Genomic DNA, 24,497 nt, shown 5'->3' with positions numbered 1-24,497 from the left:
AAACCGCAGAGCTTAGAATTTCCCATTATATCAATTTTTCTCATTTTATAGGCTTATGTACTGCCTAATTTTTTTTTATATTGTGTGGCTTTATTTTAAGGAAAATTCCATTGGAATTCAGTTTTTTATTTTCTCTAGATCTGTTCTTTCCACTAGAATCAGGTTTTTTTAACTTCTATGAGCAGCTGAAATGTGCAGCCTTCTTGTTACAAAGGGTCTGACCAATGTCCTCTGGAAAACCTTCCTGTGGTGCATTACAGCAGTTCTGCCTGGCTGTTTGCTGGATGTTGCTGTCCCTGTAACAACGTGGCAGGAGGGAATGTGTCAGTACATCACTTAATCACGCTCATTGTGTAGCATATTAGCATGAGCTAACTGTCACTGGTAGACTGTATTAATACACCAGGCTGTGAACTGGGGCAGCCGGAAAGCAGGTGCACGTTCCCTTCTGTTAACCCTGTTACGAAGAGCTGTAATTCCTGAGAGAAGAGCAAAATAAAGAGCTGGAACAATAATGTCTTAAATTGCTGCTTGTCAGGACCCTGAGAGCTGTGTTCGTTTTCAGAGGATGCCGAGGTGGTGTTTTGTTCCTTCCGTTAACTTTTTGCTTTTTAAAAACATAAATCTTTTCGAAAGCACAAGAGACGGGGCTGAAAGAGATGGTGAGAAGTTACCTGGTCCATCCCTTTGCCCAACGGACTCACCTACATCTAAACTGTCTCTAAGAATTTTTTGTCTAAATGTCGTTGCTTTTTTTTAATATTGTGTCAGTTAGTTTCCTCCTTGACAACTCTTAAACTAGATTTTGGTGAAATCGTGGACTACAAGAGGGAGACGATCACAGAGGTTTCTATGTTATAAAGACTTTATATTCTTTGTAAACTTCTTGTAACATTCTGCACATCACTCGCAAATTGGGTACAAAGTTGTTACTGAAAGCTTTGCACAGGGCCAGCCAGCAGATCCCCCTGTGTCCTGAATTAATGAATGATTATGTGCCAGCAGGCTGTAAAGCAAGTGCAATTTCTTAGCTAGCTTTTTTTCTCTACTTTATTGAGAGATAGTTTGTCTTTTGTATCAGGGCAATCAAAAATACAAAGCCTCACCAGAAGGGTACGTAGGGAGATGCTGACGGCTTGTACTTTCTCAAACTCCACCTAGTGATGACAGCCAATTTAGATACTTGTGATAATTTTCTCAGCAGTCTCTGTCTTGTGTATTTTGATCAGTGCTTGATGCAGTTAATACCAGTTTGACATTTGAAATATCAGGTGAAATGAATGTTCCCTTAAAATGAATACCAACAATTTCTTCTCTTCTTAGCTTTGTTGCAGGCTATCTTCTGACTCACACACCTTCACCCTGCTGTAGTGCTCATTCAGGTTTAGAAGGTTATTGTTACAACAAGAAAAATTCTAGGTTTTCTTTGAAAGAAATATTTCAATTTTAAGTGCTAAAGTGAAATGATGGCAATAAAAGTGCTAGCTCACCGAAATGTTTGGTGCTGGCCTGATTCTTGTCTCTTATCAGAGATGTTTAATTGAATATGGTTGTCAGAACACTGGCAAAAGAGAATCTTGTACCAAGTTCATGGTCAGACAAGAAAAATCTTAGGCCGTCTCTAGCTGTCTGTTGGTCAAAAATTGTGAATTTCAGTGGAGCACACTGGCTTATTAAGAATGATGGCACTGTTAATTATAGTTATGAGATTAAGGTTGGATTGCTGTTTATCATCATATGCCTAGAATTTCCTTAGATTAATAAGTAGTCATGCGCATATGGAAAGGGAAATAGTTTCTTGAAACTATACCTGATGAATATCTGCAAAAATCTGATTAAAGTTAACATTGTTTTACTTGTTAGCCTTCATCTTCAGCATGTCACCACAGTTCAAAAAGAAGCTGTCAGTCCACACCCAATATGCTCAGAGGTGATTTTTCTCCTCTAATTTTCAATCGACTGTGAGCTTTCATTAATAGCACTTGAATATTACCATCATAGCAGAAACAAAACCAGCAGATGCCTCAGGGCAATTGTGCAGCTTTACAGCAACAACAACAAAAAATATTGGTACATTTAAAATATCTTGAGAGTGCAACCAGTTTTATTCATGTATTGATTAGTCAAAATGGCAAATGAGAAGTTGTGGTATAGCCTTGGATTTGACTGCTTGCCCCTTGCTGGAGTGCTGGTGTACATCTGGATGTCAGCGTACCTGTTTGAAGCGCAGTCTGTGTGGGGTCATGCAATGATGCTTCTTTGGATCAGTCTGTGTGTGTAGGACTTTTATTCTGAGGTTTGCCTGCCTTACGGAGCGTTGAAAGAGTCCACTGGGCTGTACCAGTCACGGATGAAGTCTGATTTGAGCACTGAACAGAAAAGAAGATCGATTGAATGATTAACATTGATTCTTCTAAATCAGCCAGTAAGAGTTGGCTTTTATCTTTCTGCTGGCACATGTGTTGTGGGATGCAGGTTCATGCTTGTTAGATAATCACCGTGTTTTGTTTCAAACTCACAACAGAAAATGTCTGTTCACAAATGTAAGACTTTCCAAAGAGGCTGCTGCAAATCTGGTTGGCATTTAACCCAAGAAGAAGCAGGTGCCATTTCATTTTCAAATCTGGATTGGTCTGGACGAGAGCACTATAGAGCCATCATTTCTTGTGGAGTTCTGGTTTTTCTGGTTTTGGTCCAGTGTAGACCTTCAAACAGCTCATGTACTGTCTTAAAACTGTTGTGAGTGTGGGGCGCAATTGATCTACAAGCTGTTTGTTAGATCATGGGGGTTCTTGGTGTGGTCAGGAGAAGGAAGGTTGCTGTGTTCTATTTCTGAAGCACCTCTTGTGAGACAAGATGTTGAAGGTCAACTGCCTAAAAATGCTCATAAAGATCTGTAACTGAAACCCTGAGCTATGTAATGGCTTGTATGGAAATAATATTTTTCTGAATTAACCTTTATGAATTCTTGCATGTGGGATGTTTTGTTCTAGGGAACTAGCAGAGTGAGTAACACAAGTTTTTAAAACAGCCCAGCCCTGTTCCCAGCCTTCACTAGTGTTTCTACAGTTCCTAGCCCTGGGTAGGCTTTGTTAGTGACTGAATCGATGGTGATAGAAGTACAACGTGGAAAAAGCTTTACTGGAAGCTGGAACTTTAATTTCTACAGCGCAGGACATCAGTGTATTATTCAGATCTTAATTCATTGTAGTCCAGCGCAGCAAACCTGATGCATATTAATTCAATTTGAACTCTACCTTTTGGCAGACATTTTCCACGTGTCTGAGGCTACAAACACTAACGCTAGGATAAAGAAGCATCATCTACACGGTCCAGTTAATATAAGACAGAAAATTTACCTGAATATAACCTGAATAAATGACCATAATAGAAAGTCTGTGGATGGATGTTTTTGCAAAGTAGTAAAATGTTTAATTGCTCATATTTAAGCACATGTTGATATATTGCGCTGACAATTAAATCAGGTATAAACGTTCAACGGAGTACAGCTGTCTGGATGCAGCAAGTCCCAGTATTTTCATTGAAACAGTTAGGCTCAACCCACATGTTATTGAAAAATAATTATTTCAGTATGATCCTGTTTATGATTCATAGACTCGGCACTTACAGGTGCTGTAGGGAAGGATTAACGGCAACTAAATAGTTTGTAAAGCAGAAACCAAGCCGCAGAGCGAGGAGGGTTGTCTTGACTGGGGGCAATCCGTGTTTGAAAACAGTGAGGTGTACTTCAGGCACAGCTGTGTTGTTTACATAAACCAGCAGTGTCAAATCGAAAATATGTCATTTAAACTTGGAAGAAATTGGCTGTGTTTTTAAAACATTGCATGAACTGTCTAAATGCTTAGTTAGTTTTGAGGTCGTGTCAAGTAATACATATTCATGGCCAACTAATTTGGGGAAAAAAAAAAAAGAGATCAAACTGAAGGAAATGTAAATGCAAATTCAAGGCTTTATGCAGAGTTCTGGATCTTGCTGAATGGCTTTTAAGGAAACATCTCTGAAATATAGCGCAGTTAAATGTTTGCATATGCCCGTGCTTGGATTGTTTTAATTTAAAAGGTGAAAGCTCTGTGCAAACAAACACTTGTGTTTAAAATGGCTTTTATTGGTATGGCATGGTCATATATGTTTCATGGTCCACTGATGCAACAAGTTTATGCTTTTTAAAGGGAGCATGCTGCCAAAAAATTGACTCAAATTGTTTTATTTGTCGGGTTCGAATGACACAACTCGATGTATGCCAAGCCTAAGGGATGCAGAGCTCGAGGGAAGTCTGAACAAGCACCTCTTTCCTCTGGCACCCCCAGCCTGTAACGCAATTGTAAGTCAGTGGAGCTTGTGTCTTGGCTGCTCACAAATGCGATAAATGTTCATTTTATTGAGTTAACTCTGAGGTGAAAGCCTCGATTTTCTTTCCTCATCAAGACAGAGCGTTGGTGAGCTACTTAGCTACAACATGGTATTTCTCTCAAAACAAAGCCATTTTTGCTATAACTGTGGAAACCAAACAATGTTTTGCCTGAAACTGGTGCAAGGCTGTCTTCCTGTGATGGGCTGGCACCATGCTGTAGTGTCTCTCTTTGTTTTGCCTTAGTTTTTCAGCGTAGACAAGACACAACTGTTTGTATCTAACATTTTTCTTTTCATTGAAAAATGTCCCAATCGTTTCTGTTGGTTGCCAACACGTGTTATTTTTAGCATGGACTCTTGCAGTCGCTCAGTTCAAGTTCTTATCTATAAAGTATGGGTTGTAGATAGTTCTTTCCTCGCGGCTGAATCGAATTAGTTGCATTGTTGTCTACCCCATGATCTGCTTTGAAATCCAGAAATAGAGTTACAGTAGTGATCAGGTTACTCTTGACTATGACTGTTGTATTTGTTGGTGTGTTATCCTTATTTTCTGTAATCTAGCAGTTTGTGCTTTAGCTTCTGCAGTACACACTATCCTTTAGCATTTATTCGGAAGCTTCCAGCTTAATTTTACTTGCTAAATCGATCAGATGCCTGGAAAAAGGAGAACTTGTGAGTGCTGCCTACCTATTTCTGTAGCGAAAAGCGGGGGAGCTGTGGGCTATGGATGTGAGCAGTAGTTTTTTTGATCGCTAAGGTACACAATGAGTTATACGAACTCTGAAAACAACAAAAAAAAACCCCTCCACAACCAAACAAGCTCAACTCTATGCATCTGTAATAAGTCTCTCTGACTCTCACTTTCTTTATTTGCCCTTAGACTGACATTATTGTCAAGCTCTAATGGAGAAAAGGAAATCTAACAGCTTTAAAATCACACGGTGCTGTCTGCTGTGTGACCTTTTTCCAGTTGATGGTTCAATTTATTTAGGTGATAAAGAAAACACCGAGGCATGTGAAGTCTATCTTCTTGACAGATGTGAGCTTACTGAAACTTTTTCCTCATCCTTTTCTCCTCCCCCCCTATTCACAGTCAGCCTTTTGTTTTTATAAAGCGATCCATATATTTTTTCTTTGAGGTTTAAATGCTTTCTAATCTTTTCAAGGCTTACAAAACTGCACCTGGCTGTTGAGGGTATGGAAGGGCAGATAGATTGATAGTTGTTGAGATGTACTGAGAGAAACACGTTTGCATTTTGTGTCAAGCGATGCATGGTGTATTCAAAAGCTCTTCTTGATCTGAAGTGTGAGGATTTGGTCAGATCTGAGGTTATTTAGGAAAAATACCATTAAATATGGAAAATGAGGAAATATCCGATAGTGGTAAGTCACAGTAACTGATAAGGATTGCTGATAGAACCTAGTCAGAACTTTTCTTGAAATCTTGATGAAAACCTTCAAGATTGTTGCTGAAAGTGTTTGTTACTGTTTGATATTCAGCAGTCATTCGTGTGAGGCTCTGTTTCAATATTAGATTACATCTACCAGTAAATAAAAAATATTGTTTATTGAAACAGACTTGTCTTTACTGCTTTTATTAGAAGGATGCTGAACATTTCCTTGCAGATGTTTAGGCAGGCTGTAAACCAGGCTGCTGGTAGTCTGTAGCTGTTGGTTGAGGGATTTGGTTGCCTATGAAATTAGGGGGTTTTTTCACTTTTTTTTTTTTTTTCCTCCCAAATCCCAAGAAATCTTGAGAGTCGAAGGCTATATTCCCTGTCAGGAAGCTGGCTTTGCATTGAAATGCCAGTATTTTATAAGATGCCTGGGAATACTGTTATCAGACCCGTTCTCTGAAAGGGTTTGGACTCCGGGGTGAGTGAAGCAGTAAAAGCCCCAAGGTAGGTAACCTGCCCAACCCCTCACTGCACCGAGGGATTCCTTAAAAAGCCAAGCTTCCTAGTAGCCATGTTGATGTGCCGAGAGATATGGAAGGGTGTTATAGGGAATTGCCAATGCAGAGAAATTCAATAGCTGTTCCAGAATATCCATTCTGGGCTAATTATTTTGGAATGATGCTATTCTTTAAATCCCCATTTTATTTTTTTTTTTTCCTCTTTATTCTGGAATATCTTCTTTGCCCTAAGAGCAAAAACCCCTGAGCAATGTCAGAGCTGCATATCATGGGTTTTTTCTATCAGTAATGATATGTTAAATGAAAGGTGCATTAGTAGGATTTTTATTGAGTATCCTGTTGGAAAAAGTAGATTCTGTCATGCACCACTGACTCATTTCTATTGGAATACCACAGTTCAGTAAAAGAAAATAATTGAGTCATGGGTTTCTTACTTAAAGTGTGTCTGATATCATCTTTTGCAATAAAATTTTATGAGGGTGAAATGAATTTAGAGAGCTGATTAAATATGGACAGCTCTTCCTCTTGTGTTGGGGTGGCTCTTTGAGCTTAAGAAGGAAGTAGCAGTTTTGAAAATATTTTCAATAGATAAGCATTTTTGATATAGAAACATCTATATCAATGATTAGATATTTTTCTCCTGGGTTTTGCAATGCTGTCTACTTTGCAGGCAGTCTGTTGGGTAAGCACACCGTGGTTTACTTCAGATAATTTTATCTGTGTTAGCTCAAACCACGAATTTAAACTTCAAAGCTAAGCTAGTGATTTTTTTAATTTTATTTTTTTTTCCTAAACTGGATGAAGAAAACTTTCTCCAGCCTGCTGTCTGGACAGATCAGTGCCAATAGGAGCTTCCAGCAAAGGAAAGCTGATGAGCAGCTGAGAGCAGTGACCTCTGTCATTGAGACTGCAATATTCAGGAAGGATGTCTGTCTGCAAGCGAGGTGAACTGGGACCACCTGAAACTACACGAAGAGGTCCATGGCCTCATGCAGTCCTGTCTGAAACAGCAGGACCTGACTGATGTAAAAGTGCCAGCAAAACCCCCCAGCATTCCCAGGTGCTTTTATGCCGATGAAATTAAATCTTTGCCAGTGTGATCCTTAGCTGAGAGAAGACACAGGGCTAAAATAAATGGTAATGGCAGACGAGCGTTTTCTTCCTGATATCTAAAATCTTATCAGGAACTTAAGCCTTGCTTTAAAAAAAGACACCCCACACAACCAAACACTTTATTTGCAGATCTCTTGGTTAGATTTGCCTCTGTGGGCTCTTTTGGACAGTAGTTAGTGCTAAGAATCTTTATGCAGTCCTGAACTAGTAATTCCTGATATTAATGCTGATAATGCACTGAAGTGTCTGTACCAGGCTGGACTTTCCAGAAAGGATCAGACCCTGCGCTGTCTGAACGTGGCCTGGGCTACCTTCTCTGGGTTAGTTTCTTGTGACCGAGGAGCAGCTGCAGGGATGGAGCCCCTCTGACAGCGGCCAGGGTGTTGAGCGGGGACCTGCCCGCTGGTGTAAAAGATGTCCGTAGGTTATGCTGGTCTAACACCAGATAAATAGCACTGGCACCAGTCACTTACGTGTGCCTTTACTAAGGGTGCTCTAGCATAGTTTCATGGGTGTAAACGCACACCCACATATGTGCAAAATCCAGATGACAGTGTTGTTACATCTTGCTGTTGTCCTACATTTACAGTGTCTTAGTCTGGATTAGCCAAACAATTATCTAATGGTTTTCTCTCTGGTGTCGTAGTGCTGCAGAAGAGTCAGATCCTGTTTATGAGCCTCCGCACTCTCTTTGGGCCCGAAAGGAATTTTGGCAGAAAGGGGATTGACTAGGAGGAGCAAGGAGGACTGCAAAGGAGAGGAGCTCGTCTTGGGGCCTACATAAAGATTTCAAATAGCACTGGGGGTGTCAAGCAAAGGAGGTCCCGACATTGCGTTATGGGAGCAACAACGGTTTGGAAGAGTTGGTTTTAATCCTTTTGTTTCCATGCTTCTCAGTATTGTTTCTCTGCCCAGTGTTTCTGATCCCTCTGTTACAAAGCAGAGACTTCTCTCTTGGCGTCAGTGTGCGTCTTCCAGTGATTTCAGGGAGTTTTGGGTAAGGCTTTTAATGAGGAATTTAGAGCTCAGCTGTCTTGTGCATTACAAGCACATTTTCCTGAATTGAGCTCACCACTGCATGTGTGACGTATGTCAAGTTTGGCAGGACGTTTCCAGCCCTGGAATGTGGTACGGATGCAGGTATGCTCCTGTTCTGAGCTGCTTGAGCGCACCGGGTGCAAACAGGGCCAAACCAGTAAAGCTGCAGCAAAGCAAGACATCTCTGCAGCAGCAGCAGGCAACAAATGTGACCAGGACAAGGTTGCAAGTGTTGACTGTAAAAATGAAGCTTCTAGGTTAGAGTTTCTTCTTGGTTTCTTTTTTTCTTTTCCTCCTTCTTTGCAGGTTCAATTTTTTTTTTTTTTTTTTTTTTTGTGGTGGTGTTTGGAAGTACAATGTTTGGGGTTTTGTTTTTGTTTTGGTTGTTTGTTTTTTTTTTTTATTTTTTCCTTCTCATCCTGCTCTTTTCTTCCTGCAGCTCCCAAAGCAGGTTGCTGCTCAGTCCCTCCAGGGCAGAGGGGGAACTAGCTGCAATTACTAGCTGCAGATGTAAACACTTGCTGCCCTGGAGAGTCGAGCTGCTACTAGCAATTAAAGACAGTAAGCAGTTCCCCTGTTAGTGTAAATTCTTGCAGAGAGCAATTACTGCCCCTTCCCACATCCCACCCCAGAGGAAGTGTAATTTCAGCGAAGTAGCATTGTTTTTTTCTTAATACTTTGCAGCTCCTGTGGGAGTTCCCAAAGCTAGTCTGAGAACCTCTCCTCTTGTCTTCCTAGTGAAATAAGCTTTCATTTCCAGTAGCGTCCATCCTGTTCAGCAGTGAGTTCAGTTCAGCCTGGGGACTTTGATCTGCATTGTTCTGGCTGGTCTTGTCCTATTTGTTTATAACTGCATTTGTCTTTGTTTAGTAGGACTCATAAATGATAACATTTCCTCCAGGAATTCTGGTGTTGATGTTAATGTAATATCAGAGACAACCATGCTATGTGCTCTCTACTTCTTAAAAAATTATATGGATTTGAAAATGGCGTATACATGCATGCCAAAGAAAGTCCATGTAAAGTAGACCAACACAGACTTAGTTTCATGTTGCTGCTGTTGTGTGGTTCTTTTTAAATAAATATAGAAGTAATGCCTATATAAAATGGGGGTAATAATTCTTCTGCTCCTCGCGTGGGGGCTGTAGAGTTTCCTGAGAACTTTAGAGAAGAGTTGAGAAATGCAAGTTATCATTGCTCGATTTCCTCTTCCTGTACAGACCCAGCATTTGGCTGACATGCTGTGAAACGTGTACCAGTTATCAACATGTTTTCAGTTTCAAGAGCCGTTCAAAAATTCCTTTTCTCAGCTGTTCTGGGAAAAAAATTTATAGAGACCATTGACACCAGAAGCATCTGTCATGACATTGTTTTCTGTGTTTCTGTTTAGAGCCTTTGCAGAGAGGCTACTGAAATATTAACAGCTTTCTGCTTTGTGAGCCATCACATTGCGGTAGTGCGGTCTGTGTATCCTTTCTATGTTCCCAAAACACATGTGGTTTAGATGCCTTTCATATATTTTAATACAAAGTGGCTGGTTGAGTGGTCTGTGTTCTCCCAGAGGAGCCAAAACTCACTTCATGGATCAAGAAAATATAGAGCTGTAAGGCAATTTACCATTCAGGCTATTGAGTAGGAGGGTGATTTAAAATGTTGTAGTGGCTTGAAAAAAAGAAAAACCCAAAGCAGTGATTGAAAGGCTTGAAATGACTGACAATGTGACAACTCTCCTTTTCCTCTGTTGGGCCTATTGCAGAGGTGATCATGCACAGTTAATGTGTTGTGTGGAGCTCGATGGTACCTGTTTGCAGGACTTGCTTTGAAATTAAGAGTGAGAGATCATTTATTTAATAGACAGCATTAAAGAATGAGTTTCTGATGAAGCAAGTTAGGTGTTAAACACTCTTCAGGTGAACCATTTACTTATGTAATTATCTTTCATTGCCATTATAATAAATGTTTCTCCAGGGAGTTTAGCCAATCATGAAATGCAATTAATTTTCAAATGCTCTTCAGCAACAATTGACACTCCAGAGACCAAACTCCCTAGTCAGTGTGTACAGTTTTAAACTCTCCTGCTGAAGGGAAGTGTTTTTTCAGCTGGGTTGATCATGCAGTTATTAAATTTTAGGGGTTTTAACAGTGTTTCATGCATGCCAATCACTACAAGTCTGGAGTGCTGGGCTTGATGCCCACGTTGTGTAGGCCTGGTATCTCCCCTTAGTTTCCAGAGCATTGGAAAGGTTCAGGATGCTGTTCTTCAAATTAAGCCCAGGACTCACTTTACTGAAGATGGAAGAGTTTAAATGCTCTTGGTTTCTGTTGCCGACGCAGATTGCTGTATGACGCTGGCCAGGGCACGTAGCCAGCTGTTTTGCAGTTTCTCCGTATGTAAAATGGGGGTAACATAAACCTCATGTCTCTACGGTGTACATAGAGACGTATGGGTGGAAGGTGACTGCATAGTATCTCTGGATGGCAGTCTAAGTATCATGCTGCTTAAGTTTACTTAATTCACTTTCTAACCTAAATGTTGTTACAGTCACTTTTGTTCTAAGTCTTATTAGCATGCCGATAAGATAAAATAATCTGTGGAATTCCACCTTTGACAACTGTACTTGGTCCAACAGCTTAGAAAGCTTTTTAAGAACGGATTAATTTTATTGTGGCATTCAGTTTTCAGATGAATTGCTGCTGTGGTTGGAGTGGGGATCTCCATTTGAATGGACCCGGCTTTTTAAAAGTGAAAAGGAACAAAGTGATGTTGTTAGCCCTCACCTACTCCTGACAGACCTGTTTCTGCACGCTGGCTCGGGTTTTTCTGATGTTAAGCCTTGGGCCCCAATGCAGATACTGTTCAGCCACGCTGGATTGCAGGGGACAGATGGGCTTGCGTTGAAAAGGGCTTACAGCGACCGCGGAGGCTCTGCAGCCCCGAGCGTTCGCGGATCTGAAGCAGTGGAACCTGCAAGTCTTGCGTATTTGGAGGCTGAAGAGGAGGAAGAGCTCTTATCCTTTCATGCTTGCAAAATCCAATGTAGGAAAGCTCTTGCCAGTGATATTCTCTCTTCACAGCAAACAAATAAAACCACTTTGGTTGAATTTGTGCATTTTCCTGAGGCTTTCTCTTCAGCCAGGGGTAAAGAGGAAAGGAGGCTTTATTTACAGATGTTGCCTTCAGAATGAATCTAGCATGATGATATTATCTGTAAATACATCTTTGGGCATCAGACGTCTTTCCATTTATTTAGAAACACGATAGAAAGATCGTCTGATATGGGAATGAATACTTGACAAATTCTTATACTCCATTTTGTTGCCTCAGAGTACATATGCATTTTAAAATGAGTCCATATCTGCTGTTATATCATCCTGTTGCTTCCAGCAGAATGCTAGCACTTTTATTTTGACCGACAAATTTTGTTACTCACTGTTCAACATGATCTCTAAATGTAACAGACCAGAACGTGGCTTGTTGTGGGAGGCAGTTACCCCCACATCTGCCTGCTCCGGCTGTCTGTGCTGGTCTTGGAGGTGTCTCTGAGACCAAACCTGGTGGGATTCGGGTCTGAGCTACTCGAACTGTTCATATGTCCCCTATAAATACAGGGCAGCTAGCGGGTTTCAGGCAGTGTGGATTTTGTAAGCACCTACACACAGATCACAGTCAGATCGTTATGTTGATCTAAACCATTTTGTAATCCTCTACAATCTGGGTTTAGAGACTGTTATTAGTGTCACAAATAAAAGCTTGTGACTTCTTTAGTTCTCGGGATAAAAGACAACAAGTACTTTCAGAGAATTACATATTAAAAATAAAGCAACATGAACATGCAGGAGTTTGAGGATAGTTATCCCACTTTTCAAGACTGAGTCCTGAAATCACAAGATTGCAAGAGAGAAATTGATTAATTTTAATTTCATAGTCGACCATGTACTGAAGAAGCCGAGTTAAATCAGGAGGACAAGGCATGAAAGAGTCTTTTAAAAATCTTTCTCTCTCAGTAACTTGAAGCTTTAAACATGGCTACAGAGAAGTGTAATTTTACTTGGTTTTGGGGGTTTTTTTTGTGTGGGGTTTGTTTGTTTGTTTTTTACTGAACATCTATCTTTTAGGAAGGAAACCCCTTTTTGCCCAGATAGGTCTCAAATTTAGAGACAGAAAGGTACTTAAGAGATCTATTTTTCTCACAAACTATTTTCTAAGCTCATGAAAAGCCTCTTCAAAGTGATACCAAAGGCACAATAGAAAGTGATTTCAGCTATCCTTGGCATTCGTGTTTGTGTTAACTGGCCTGGTAACTCCTGTCTTCCCACTGCAGACAACCAGCAGCTTCCAGCTGCCATTATTGAGAGTGAAAGCAGGGGAGGGTGTGGGAAGGACAGCAGGCATCTCTGATGGATGTGGCTTGGTTTGCCCTGGACTCTGCAGGGTGATTAGATATTGCCTCTGAGCAGCATCCTGGTCCTAATCTCCTGCTGTTGGATTTCTGCCTGCAGTTACCTGAAGGAGTTCCGCACGGAGCAGTGCCCTCTTTTCGTGCAGCACAAGTGCACTCAGCACCGGCCCTACACTTGCTTCCACTGGCACTTTGTCAACCAGCGTCGTCGCAGATCTATCCGCCGCCGGGATGGTACATTTAACTACAGCCCTGACATTTACTGTACCAAGTATGACGAGACCACAGGAATCTGCCCAGAAGGAGATGAGTAAGTGAAGACTGCACCCTGCTTTTCAGGCATTAGGCTTTTGGGATCAGTCCAGGCGATGATTCCAGCCTGTTCTTGTAGAGATGAGGCAAGTCAGCAGTAAAGCTGCTTTGTAACATACGTAACATGCGAACAGATGTAAAAACTGTAATAGCAGCCTGTATGCTCCAGGCCTGCTGCAGAGATGTACTAAGGGTGACTTAGATGGGAATTCGGCTCTCACATCGTTTGCTGTCCTCGTGAGCCATGGCATCTTAGGTAAAATTGCGGTGTGAAAAACAGCTTGCTGATGAATGCACTGAGAGAGACTCAGTTTCCCTAAGTCCCTGACTGTCAAATAATAATGATTGATGTGTCAAAATAATGCATCTGGAATTCCCAGGGAATGAAGAAGTGAGCTCTTGCTCACTAGCAGAGTAGCTTAGTTTTTAATGGATTGCTGAAAGAGGAGGAGCTTTGTCTGCTAGTCTGCCCCCCGAATTATCTATCCCCAGCTTTTTAAATCATATCGGTTACTTGCCAGTTTATTTTGTCTTCCTGAACTTTTAAGAAGCCAGCAGGGAAATGACAGGTACTCAGAATAAGGCAACATGAGGAAGAGTTTGTTTTATTGGATCTTCTCTTTCCGTGACTGTGGTAAGTTTAGCTGGAGCAGAGATGCAAGTGTTTCTGCTGTGCATGTGGCAGGTCCCAGCAATTAAAGGGTTAACTCAGTAATACAACTTTAGCCACATGACAGATATGGAAGAATAAATAGCCTAGCCAAACTGTGTTCAAATATAGGGAGTGTTTTATATAGAGATGCTACGGAAAGATGGAATTCCAGTTCCCTTTCATGGTGCCAGTATAAACACACACAGAAAAATGCTATTTATCGGGAAAACAATTTTTTTTTTTTTTTTTTTTTTTACCCGATTAAGTAAAGATCTTGTGACTTCAGCAGAATGGAGTAATCCCCTAGCCTGAGGCCTCAATTTCAATAGTTTCTTCCTTGTTAGAAGAGAACTGGAAGGGACTGGAAATAAGATATTTAGGGGCTTTGGCTTCTAGATCACTGGTTCATATCTGGCTCAAACTCAGTGAATGAAAACTGTTGCCATCTCAGAACTCTTTGTATTTATGGCTTGGTGCTGTAATATCTAAGCTTTACCTATTCCATATTGTTGTTCTTATTTTATTTCTCATTTCTCAGTGTAGATTGTTCTTTTTCTGCCTAAGAGGGGAAACAAAAGTTAAAACGGTAGTATTGTGATTCTCCTTTCTTGTCCCGTGCTCTGCATAAAGGATGCATCTGGCTCTAGATAGTGTCACAGCCCTGTAGTAGTACATCAGCAGGAAACAGTAACAGCACGAAGTCTAGATGGGCTGCCGAGGAAACGGTATGTGCCATGTGATGTCCCTTCAATCATGGCTAGTATATCAGAACGCCTTGACAGTGTCCTTGCTCTTTTCCAGATCCCTGCAGTCACTAGACTAGACTAATAAGATGCTGCTGGTGTAATAATCCAGTTGTCTTTTTGGGAGGGAAACTATTATATACTACGTAGTGACAGGTTTAGGGATTCTGTGTAGCTTTGGAAGGCCCCACTTAAGAGAAGGGCCAGACTTAGCAAAGGTGTTTGTCAGCTGCAGCATCCTGTATCGGCAGTACGTCTTCAGGTAGTGTTGAGTCCCTCACCTGTGTGACTAAACTTTGGCTGTTCTTCCCCTCCTGTATTTCAGGTGTCCCTTCTTGCATAGAACTACTGGAGACACGGAGAGAAGGTATCACTTGCGCTACTACAAAACTGGAATCTGCATTCATGAGACAGACTCCAAGGGAAACTGCACGAAGAACGGAGTCCACTGTGCGTTCGCACATGGGCCCCATGACTTACGCTCTCCGGTGTATGACATCAGGTTAGTAGAGGTTGGGGCTGTGTATAAAAAGTGTAATTTATGGACCCAGATAAAAAGTTAGATGATGGAAGGACAGTACTACTTCAATGTGAAATGCTTAGTGATGGTAATAAATCCCTTCCTAATAAGGCAAATCTACAAAATCTCCAGGGAGGATACTAAAAATGGAGGGAGAGAGCACACTTTAAACTAGTTGTGTTGTGGTTTGGAGTCTGATGGGGGGGTGGGTGTCAAAATAATGCATCTGGAATTCCCAGGGAATGAAGAACATGTATTGCAGTTGCTGTTCAACTAAAGACATTCTGACAAAAAATGCATGAATGAAATGCACCCGCTTTTTTTTTTTTTTACCACATTCCTGTATGTCAGTTTTTATCCACATTTATGTCTCTTCAAATGCTCAGTCTGTATGTTCATTTAACTCTGTCCACGAAGGGAGCTTCAGGCGATGGAGGCTTTGCAGAATGGTCAGACTACATCAGAAGGTGGCATAGAGGGTCAGTCTGCAGTTGCTGCTAGCCATGCTATGATAGAGAAAATACTCAGTGAGGAGCCAAGGTGGCAAGGTGAGTGTCTCTTAGGGTCTGCAGGGGCTGGGAAAGTCTGGTGTTTGTGAAGTACATGCTCCTGTCAAAAACTTCTGCATAGTAAATGCAGATCGTGGTGATTTCCCACTAACTGGTTGCTTCTTTTGCAGATACAACATATGTGTTGGGAAATTACAAGACAGAGCAATGTAAGAAACCCCCCCGTCTCTGTCGCCAGGGTTATGCCTGTCCCTACTACCACAATAGCAAAGACAGAAGAAGAAGCCCAAGAAAACACAAATACAGGTACAGTGGTCTGGGATATTCTATTCCCCAGCTGAGTGGTGAGGTGTAGTAGAAATCTGTAATGAAGGTTCTAGGTTTTTGTCCACTAGATAGTTTTTTAGTGCGTCTCCAAGGCCTGTACTGACAGATGTGATGGACCGTTACTTCCGCCTTGGAGACAGGATAACAAACTAAAGGAGTTTTGCTGCGTATAGGAACTAGTATCTCTAATAAATTACTGTTGCTAAATCACGTTACAACTCTGGTTTTATGGCAAACAGAACCTGTGTCTGGCTTCCCCTTACTGTACAAACTCCTGCTTTAGAAAACAGTGCAGGAAAAAGAAAGCAAAAGAAAGTTTTAATCCCCATCTAGAAACAAGCTCACACAGCAGTGTTTTCATGGTAAAGGATTCAGAATCGTCACGCTGCTTGTGTGTGCCTGGTGATGGGGATCGTGAGGTGAGGTGTGACCAGTACTGTAGCTGGACATGCATTCCTAACCAGCTGCTAAAGATCATGCTTTTGAGGCACCAGGGTGTTCTCGTCACTCAGCTGTCGCTGGATTTTTCAGTGTGCCGCGTCTCCCTGAACACGTTTCATCCAAGTTATAGGCCCTCATTTCCTCCAACACAACAGAGCTTTTGTTGTGGTCTCAGTGGGGCTTTTCCTTAGTTCCCTTTTGAAAAACATAAGAGCAGACCAGACAGCCAGGAGAGAAAACGCCATGGATATTCTCACTTCCCTTCCCCACCCCCAGCATTCACAGAAATTTTTGAATCTGCACTGAAATCCTGTATTGCAAAATTTAAATAAATATAAATCAAAGGAGCATTAATCCCAACGCCTTCAGGAGAAACAGAAATGCTAAGCCAGTCTTCAGGCAGCAGCTGTGTGCTTTCTGCCCCTGCCTGGGCCCTTGGGGAAGGGAAGAGGTGAAAGCTTCTCCCCTCCTGATCTCCACTCACTTCTGTGTTGCTTTCCCCACCCCCAGCTGATGTGGCTGCCTTTCATGCAGGCGTCTGCTGCTGCTATCTGCTTCCCTCTGCTGTTGTTTGAGGGAATGGTTAAGAGCATAAAGAGCAGGGGAAGTAGGTCACGACCAAAAATTCAGAACCGGGAAAAAGAACTGCTGCTGGCTGGGAGAAAGAAAATGGACTTGTCTTTTCCCCAGTGGCCTGACTCAGCCTCTTGTCCACACGGCTATCCTCTAACCCTGGAAACGTACCACTGTAAGGGTATTATGTGTTTTAGGATTAGCCAATTAACTTCTTAGCTTTCTATGAATGTACAGTTCCAAAACAGAAACCAGACCCAGCATCTCTGACGCTAATCACATCAGCTGCTAATATTGTTATGTTGGTTCAGGTTGTATTCGGTTTCAGATGGAGAGCTAAGCAACGTTTCTTTCATTGAGAAATTGGAAAAGGGGGAACAAGATGCAATGGCAGCAGGGTGGGGGCTGGGGAAGCAGCAGCCAGCCAAACAGATTGTACAGCTGAGGGTGGGCAGCCAAACCTGCCTCCCAATTGAGGAAGCAAAGCTCAAAGCACATTTGTGGGTCTGATGCATTCTCCTGCTACCTTATTTACACAGATCTTCACCATGTCCCAGTGTGAAACATGGAGACGAGTGGGGAGATCCCAGTAAGTGTGAAAATGGAGACTCATGTCAATACTGCCACACTCGCACAGAACAGCAGTTCCATCCAGAGGTACAGTAACCTGCTCGATCTGTTTGGTAGCTGGCTAGAAAAGCAAAAGCGTTCTAGGCTTGTGAAGTATGCTGGTGTGCCAGCTGGGAGAGTATGAGGGCTGCTTGTGGTCTGGTCCTGGGATACAGAGAAACTGCATGTTGGAAGTAAGCTGAAATTCAGCTGCTTGACAGGGGTGACTTTTCGTTAGGTAGACCAGGAGGTAAGAAAAGTAGGGGAAAAAGTGTAAGAGCAGTCTTGTGTATGGGGGTCCTTTTGAAAGCACGGTGTGGGTTTGCAGGTGAGCATACAGCATCTGTTTCCTTGAGGGAAAAATTCTTGGTTGATGACGGTTGCACTAAACCATAGATACCCCGGAACTGGTGCTAAAAACCACCGAGCTTTTAGTTGTGAGCATGCCCAGAGCATTCCAGTACCCTTACAGAAAGTGCAATTAAGACCTTGTCCTAGTCTGCTTCATGTTACAGTGTTGAAAAGCTTTGCTGGGCCTGTATCGGCAAAGTAACCATTGTCACCGCCTGTCAAACTGGGGGGAATAGGAATAATCCATTTCCCACAATCACTGTCAATGGTTTGTTATTTTCCTTGCAAACCTGTGGCTGTAGTATTCTGTGCTGTCAACTATTTCCTACCTTTTACTGTTTGTAATATCCATGGAGCTCCCAGTGAGACTGAGGGACTTAATGGCAAATGGCGACCTTTGGGTGAGCTGATGTGTGATAGGTTGATCTTTGGGTGAGCTCTAGCTGTGATGGGCATATTTTGGTGTTTCTGGAACTATAGTTGGTTTTCCTTTCTTTGAAGCAAAGAACTGAAATGGTTGCCCTGAACTCTGCTTGCCTTTGTGTTTTTATCTGTGTTTCTACTTGCTGTCAGGTCTCTTCGTAGTACTTTTGTACCTGGGCTGCTGGTCACTGTTTTTCCTGTTCATGTCTGGTTTTTTTGTTTTGTTTTGTTTTTGTTTTTTTCCCATCCTTAGATCTACAGATCCACCAAGTGCAATGATATGCAGCAGTCTGGCAGCTGTCCCCGAGGACCCTTCTGTGCCTTTGCACATGTAGAACGTACGTGGACTGCTTCTCTATATTTCATAGATATTAAAGCTATGGCAAGCTTCTGGCCAAAATAGTTTAAAATGTAGGCCCGCTAAACTAGAGCTGCTGTGAAAGATTTTCAAAAACGAAGTATAAACTTTGATAATTCCTCTAAAACTGTGCTGGTGTGGGAGGTGTTGGCAGAGCTGAAGGCAGTAGGTAGTCTGTAGGACTCGGCCCTTAGCTCTCACTGCACTGTCTCTTGAAGTATCTCTCTCGCTCACTCAGTTCTCTGTATGTCAGTTTAGGAGAATTGGAACAGAGCGCGCTGCTTCACTTCTGCACGTGGATGAACTTTACCTAGCTAAATTGCAAAGTGTTGTATTTTAAAAAAAAAAAGACGGTAAAATTGCGATTTAAAGATAATGTATTGATCCATTTTAAATACTATTTTACTATTTATGAAGTTTTACTTAGAGTTTAAATCTTTAAGTCAGGTTGGAGAAGGAAAATATGCAGCTTTTTTGCCCGCTTTTCTTCAAATCCTCTTTTCTCGCTAGCTCCCTGATTTATAGGGCATTATTTAAATCCTCATTTTCATCTTCTGTAAACTAGTGATGCTGTTTTGGTCTAGGGAGTTCTATATTCAGGTGGTACTAACATTGATAAAGAAATGGTTAGCTCCTGGTCCTATGGCTCCTACTCAAGTTTCCGCACTCCAGTCTCGCTGTTGAATTTGCAGCAATTAGAGCAGGTTACTCAGAAGCCAATAGATTAGCTCTGCTACTGACTCACTACATGGCCTTGAGCAAATCTCTTTGTTATTTGATTATCCTTTGTAAATGATGGAATTAGTAATTGCTGCCTTTTGACAAGGAATGGTGAGAGTAAATTCCCTACAGGTTGTACAGTTCCTTTTATAGGAAGCCTTGTCGACAAGTAGTAATTACAGCTAGAGCTGTGGGCTATAAAGGCCCAAAACACAGTAGTGTAACTACACAGTATGATCCAGCAAGCTTAAGAGAGAATCAAGTCTTGACAGAGAAACTGTGTTTAGCAAACTCCCTTGTGTACAGCATAGTATTTTTGTTTAGGAGATGCCTTATTCCTAACAAGATTACTGCACTTGATACTATTCTACTTTAAAGCCAGAGTAATGTTCTGTGGCACTTAGATCATTCCAACCTGGTTATTTCTTGCGCTGTCTTATGGAATATTATCTTTTAGTCCTTTCTTAGCAAGGTGAACACTGAGGGCCTACTTCAATTAAAATAACAGGAGTCCATTTATATCTATTCTTAGTGTGAGTTTTGCAGACTATTGGCAAGAAATGTGTTGAAACCGATACTTTAAAGATACTGCAATGCAGGCATAGCGTCAGTTATATAGTTTTTGCAAAGATGCTGAGTTGTGTTAGATGTAAATACTACAAGTCTACAGCATCTCTAGTTTACCTTCCAAGCCAACGACACTTTCTTTTTGTGTATGCCTTTCTACGTACATTACTTTTTTTTGGTAATGGTTTGTACTGAGTGCTGATGGAAACTTATCTCCCTCAGCTAATTATAATGCATGCATCAACTTTGTGCCTAGCAATGAAGGAAGCTCTGCTTAGTTCAAGACAGCTGAATGAATAACACACAATTAACGCAGAGAAGATAATTTTGGAGCAGTGTTAATGGACTAAAGAGCAGCACAGCATACGAGTGATGACAGTAATAATGTAAGGAATATTAGATAAGTAGTAGTCATTTGCCAGATAAGATTTCTCCTTGCCTTTATACTTCTAAGTAGGTGCTTGTGGAATATTTCTTCTCTCAAGAATATCTAGGTATTCTTGTTCCTAAACGTCTTGTGCTCCGTTGCAATTATACAGCTTTGAATAATGTTCCTTGTGCTTTTATTTCTTTCAGAGCCTGCGCTCAGTGAAGATTTACAGCAATCCTCGGCTGTGTCTAGCCCGACACAGACAGGCCCTGTGATGTATATGCCATCAGCAGCTGGTGATTCTGTTCCAGTCAGCCCTTCCAGTCCACATGCCCCAGACCTTAGCAATGTACGTAGCACTGCGCGGAAGCCTTGTCCATATTTTATAAATCTCGGTTTCTCTGAGTCGCTGTACTTCTTTCTCCCAAGAAGAGAAATCTCAAGTATCCAAAAGTCCAAAGGGTATGGCACTTTTCTTTTAGATCTCGGCTTCACAGTTTTTAGAAGGATCTGTTTGTTTGGAACATACAATTCAGTGACTTTAGTATTGTCCTCTCACCTATAAAATTTCTAAGCCTTCCTTTCTGTCCAGAGTTTGTTGATGCACTTTCAGGAAAGTGGAATACATCCACACATGAAGTCCAACTCCTTCCTGTCTGGAGGTACATACTGGGCTTAGTTTTCAAGTACTCCAGTTAAAGGCTGTGAGCCAATAATGTCTAAAGTACATAACTACAATTGAGTTTGTTTACATATGTAATCTCAGAGGCTTAACCTGTGCATATTGTGTGTTGCATTATAGGATACCCTTGATTCCCTCCCTCTCCTACTTCTGGAGATAGCTAAACTCTGTAATATATTTAAGTAATGCCCCAGATTGTTGGTAGTACTTTTAGTTGTACATACAAGAAGGGAGATCTTTTAAATGCTGATCAGATACACACAGACATATGAGGCCCATGGAATGTTAGACCACTTCATTTTTGCTGAGAGATTTTTTTTGTTTGTTAAGTCTTTTGTGTTTGCACTACTCCCTTGATAAGGTGTGTAACCTTTTCAAATGGTTGGTTGAGGTTTTGAGAAGGTAAAATGACGTGAGTTTAACTCATTTGAAACTGATCAGAATGAGGTGAACTCATTTAAGACCTCTGTTTTATCTTATTCCCCCTCCCTGAAAAGAGAAGCTGATAGTTTGATTTTATTCATGCCAAAGCCAACCTCACAGTTCATTGTACTCCTGAATTTGATTGCAGCTAGAATTCCAAACAGATCTTAAAGTCTGGACATAATATTTTCTCTCACTAAATAACACTGTGGAAAGCAGTAAAAAAGGAAAAACCCTTCATCTTGTGAATTTATCATCTAAATTCTCTGAAAACTGCAATGAAATTGAAGATACCTTCCACTTTATAGACTGTTTAGGTCTTTGTTATCTCAAGCTCTTAGTCTTTTAAACAGTCTTTCTTAATCCTTGGATATATGCCAAATGGCAACACATGTCTTTCTGTGACTTCATCACTCCACAGGGCATCTGCATGTAGCTTGCAAACAAATATGGCTTTGCTGGTGATCATTTTACATGATGAATTAATCAGAGAAAAAGGTCCCTCTAGCAGCCAGCCTCACGTGGCCTGTTCTGTTTTGTATTTGTACTGTAGGTGTGGAATAAATCAGGAACTCTGCCAACTAGCCCCACCTCCACCACAGTGAGTAGTATCTTTGCAACTGTAGGGAAGCGTGGACAGCAGAATGTCTCTATAAAAATAAAATCAAAATATTGTAGGATGCTCCTTCTTTCTAATGCCAGCCCAGACTGTGCCACATTTGAATCTGTGGTAGCAGTAGCTGTCCAAATGTTGTCTGAAGCACAGCCATGCTTGCCAGTGCAGGCAAATAATTTCTTGTCCTAGAGAAATGGGATATCTGCATTGATCCAAGTAGGCACTTTCTCTAAAACTCATCTTAATCTTCTTTGCTGCTGTCCGTGGCTTCATCTACAGTGCAAAACTAGCCTTGTTGCATGTGGTTGTGATCCCTGATTATAGTCCAAAGAATGGAAATCCTTGGGGTTTTTAATGCAGCTGTTGATACTTGACTTGTGCCTGCATTAAAACTTTCAGATTTCCAACTGGAAAGCAAAAGATAACAGTATTACACGTAGCTCAGATATGCTTGGTTGTTTCACACTACTACTCAGTGCAGACAGGATCCACTGTAGCCTAAGGAAAACGAAGAGAGTTTTGGTCACGTTTGGAAACTAGATCAGTTGCATCTGAGGCCTCAAAAAGAATAAATGTCACTAGAGCTGTAGGCTGGTTTTTTATAAGATTGCACTCCAGTACGAAGTAATGACAACACAACCATAATTGTGGGACTGTATATATCCAGTATCTACTGGAACTTTTTCCTGTTTTTTAATTACTGTTTACCGGAAGCTTGTATGCTTGTGTTGACTGTCAGTATAATCGATGCACAAACAGTGAAGCAAATGAGCTCTTCTGTGGGATGCCTCTCCTCTCCGAGTCGTTGCTGCTGGCTGTACTTTCCTGACACTTGTTCCTTCTGTTAGATTCTTTGTAGGAACAGCAGTCTCGGAAGCCCATCTAATATATGTGGGTCTCCTCCTGGCGCCATTGGAAAGCCACACAGCTTGGAGACCATTGGTTTTCCTCCAGACTCAGTAACAGCAGCCGGCAGCTACAAGAAAGCGCCTGGGTTTGAGCGAGAAGATCAGGTGGGGGCCGAGTATTTGAAGAGTTTCAAATGCCAGGTTAGTAGGGAATATTGGCGAGAAGAGTTGGGGCGGATGAGGAAGAATGAAAAATTGCCCAGTCTAGCTTGAATGTTTTTTGGTTATTTGTGGGGGTTTTTGTTGGGTTTTTTTTTTTTTCAAGGAACAAAAATGAGAAAGCCCTGTTCTCATTATCAGTTCTCAGATTTCTGCTGTTGCTTTCAGCCTCCCTTCCAGGCTCTTACATCTTACATCTGTTCTTGTCTGCCTAGCTGCCATCACACACGCAGTTTGTAGAAGTCAAGCTGCTGCTTGTTTTTGTAATCCCTCACAACTTCTGTCCTGTGTTGACCCTGGGTAGCTTCCCACATATCACTTCTTGCTCTTTCTTTTTCCGTATTTAGGTCCTTGCCAAGAGTTGCTGTTTCTTTTGCTGTACTGTCTCATGGAAACTCATCCTTCCTTCTCTATTCTCACTCCGAACTCTTACCTTGAACTCCATGACTTGGTTTGTCTTCTGTTTTCACCATTTGTTTATCGGGTGTGTTAAAAATGTCACGCTGGTTGTCTCTTGCTTCTCTGGCTGTATCATTCTGATCCTTGAATCTCTCCTGTGGCTTCTGTATTAGATTTGAATTCCTTATTCACATTTGGAGAGCCCTCTGCAATCTTACCCAACCCACATCTGTCACGACATTCCCTCTTACCCCTTTTGATATCCCAGTCTTGCCTTGCTGCTTCCTCAGTCTTCTCCTTCTTGGTGTCATGCCTTATTCAGACTGCTCCCTAAGCCCAGAACAGTCTCTTCCATCTCTTCTGCCACACATGAGCTTTTCCACAGTCAACGTGTTATTGTGAATTTCCTTTTCTGATGTTACAATTATGTTATGATTAATAGTTTCTCTGCGCCATCCCTTCCAAGTCAGCTGAGTCCAACCCAGAGCTTGGGTCTCAGTTTTTATACCTCACTGGGTTTGTAAATGTAATAGAACAACATCTCGATTTAGGGGAAGGAATAGCTTTTATGAAGAGATGCCTGCAAAAATATTTCCTACAAGTTCTTTAAAAATATATATAAAAAAAGGATTAAAATAACTGGTCTATGTTGCTTGAGAACAGAGATGACAAGAAATGCTGCTTTCAACCTGGCTACATTTAAACTCTTCTCTGTAATATTAAAGAAGCTAGTCTTAATAAGCATATACTGCTGTGTTAATATTGCACTGCTGTGAGAAAACGGTGGAAATAGCCCGTCCAGACAAGATCTTGCATAAAGTAGTTGGATTTAGAAGCAGACTCTGCGGGTTTTGTTTTATTTATTTTTACAACTTTGGGAAAATTTGACCAAACTTTGCAGTAGGACCAGTCTTGAACACTGTTTAGTCTAATTAAAATGATTTGGTGACAAATACAGATTAAGCTATATGCATGTACGCTTTCTTATAAATGCTTTC

General features: G+C 41.4%; 1 protein-coding gene across 9 annotated transcripts in view; it reads left to right on the top strand.

The window, feature by feature from the left end:
• UNK (unk zinc finger) overlaps positions 1-24,497 on the top strand; it is a 45,855-nt gene that overhangs the window by 5,887 nt on the left and 15,471 nt on the right. For 5 of the 9 annotated variants that reach the window (XM_054846321.1, XM_054846325.1, XM_054846322.1 and 2 more), the window contains exons 2-10: positions 12,938-13,147; positions 14,870-15,046; positions 15,482-15,612; positions 15,744-15,879; positions 17,454-17,571; positions 18,551-18,635; positions 20,519-20,661; positions 21,971-22,018; positions 22,882-23,082. In XM_054846321.1, coding sequence (XP_054702296.1) covers positions 12,938-13,147; positions 14,870-15,046; positions 15,482-15,612; positions 15,744-15,879; positions 17,454-17,571; positions 18,551-18,635; positions 20,519-20,661; positions 21,971-22,018; positions 22,882-23,082 — 1,249 coding nt within the window. The remainder of the gene's footprint in view (positions 1-12,937; positions 13,148-14,869; positions 15,047-15,481; positions 15,613-15,743; positions 15,880-17,453; positions 17,572-18,550; positions 18,636-20,518; positions 20,662-21,970; positions 22,019-22,881; positions 23,083-24,497) is intronic. The other 4 variants (XM_054846326.1, XM_054846318.1, XM_054846323.1 and 1 more) reach the window with 3 other exon arrangements.

This window comes from Grus americana, chromosome 18 (assembly GCF_028858705.1).
Source record: "Grus americana isolate bGruAme1 chromosome 18, bGruAme1.mat, whole genome shotgun sequence".
Classification (NCBI taxonomy): Eukaryota; Metazoa; Chordata; class Aves; order Gruiformes; family Gruidae; genus Grus; species Grus americana.
Note: the sequence above shows the minus strand (reverse complement) of the source record. Positions and strands in the feature narration are given on the sequence as shown.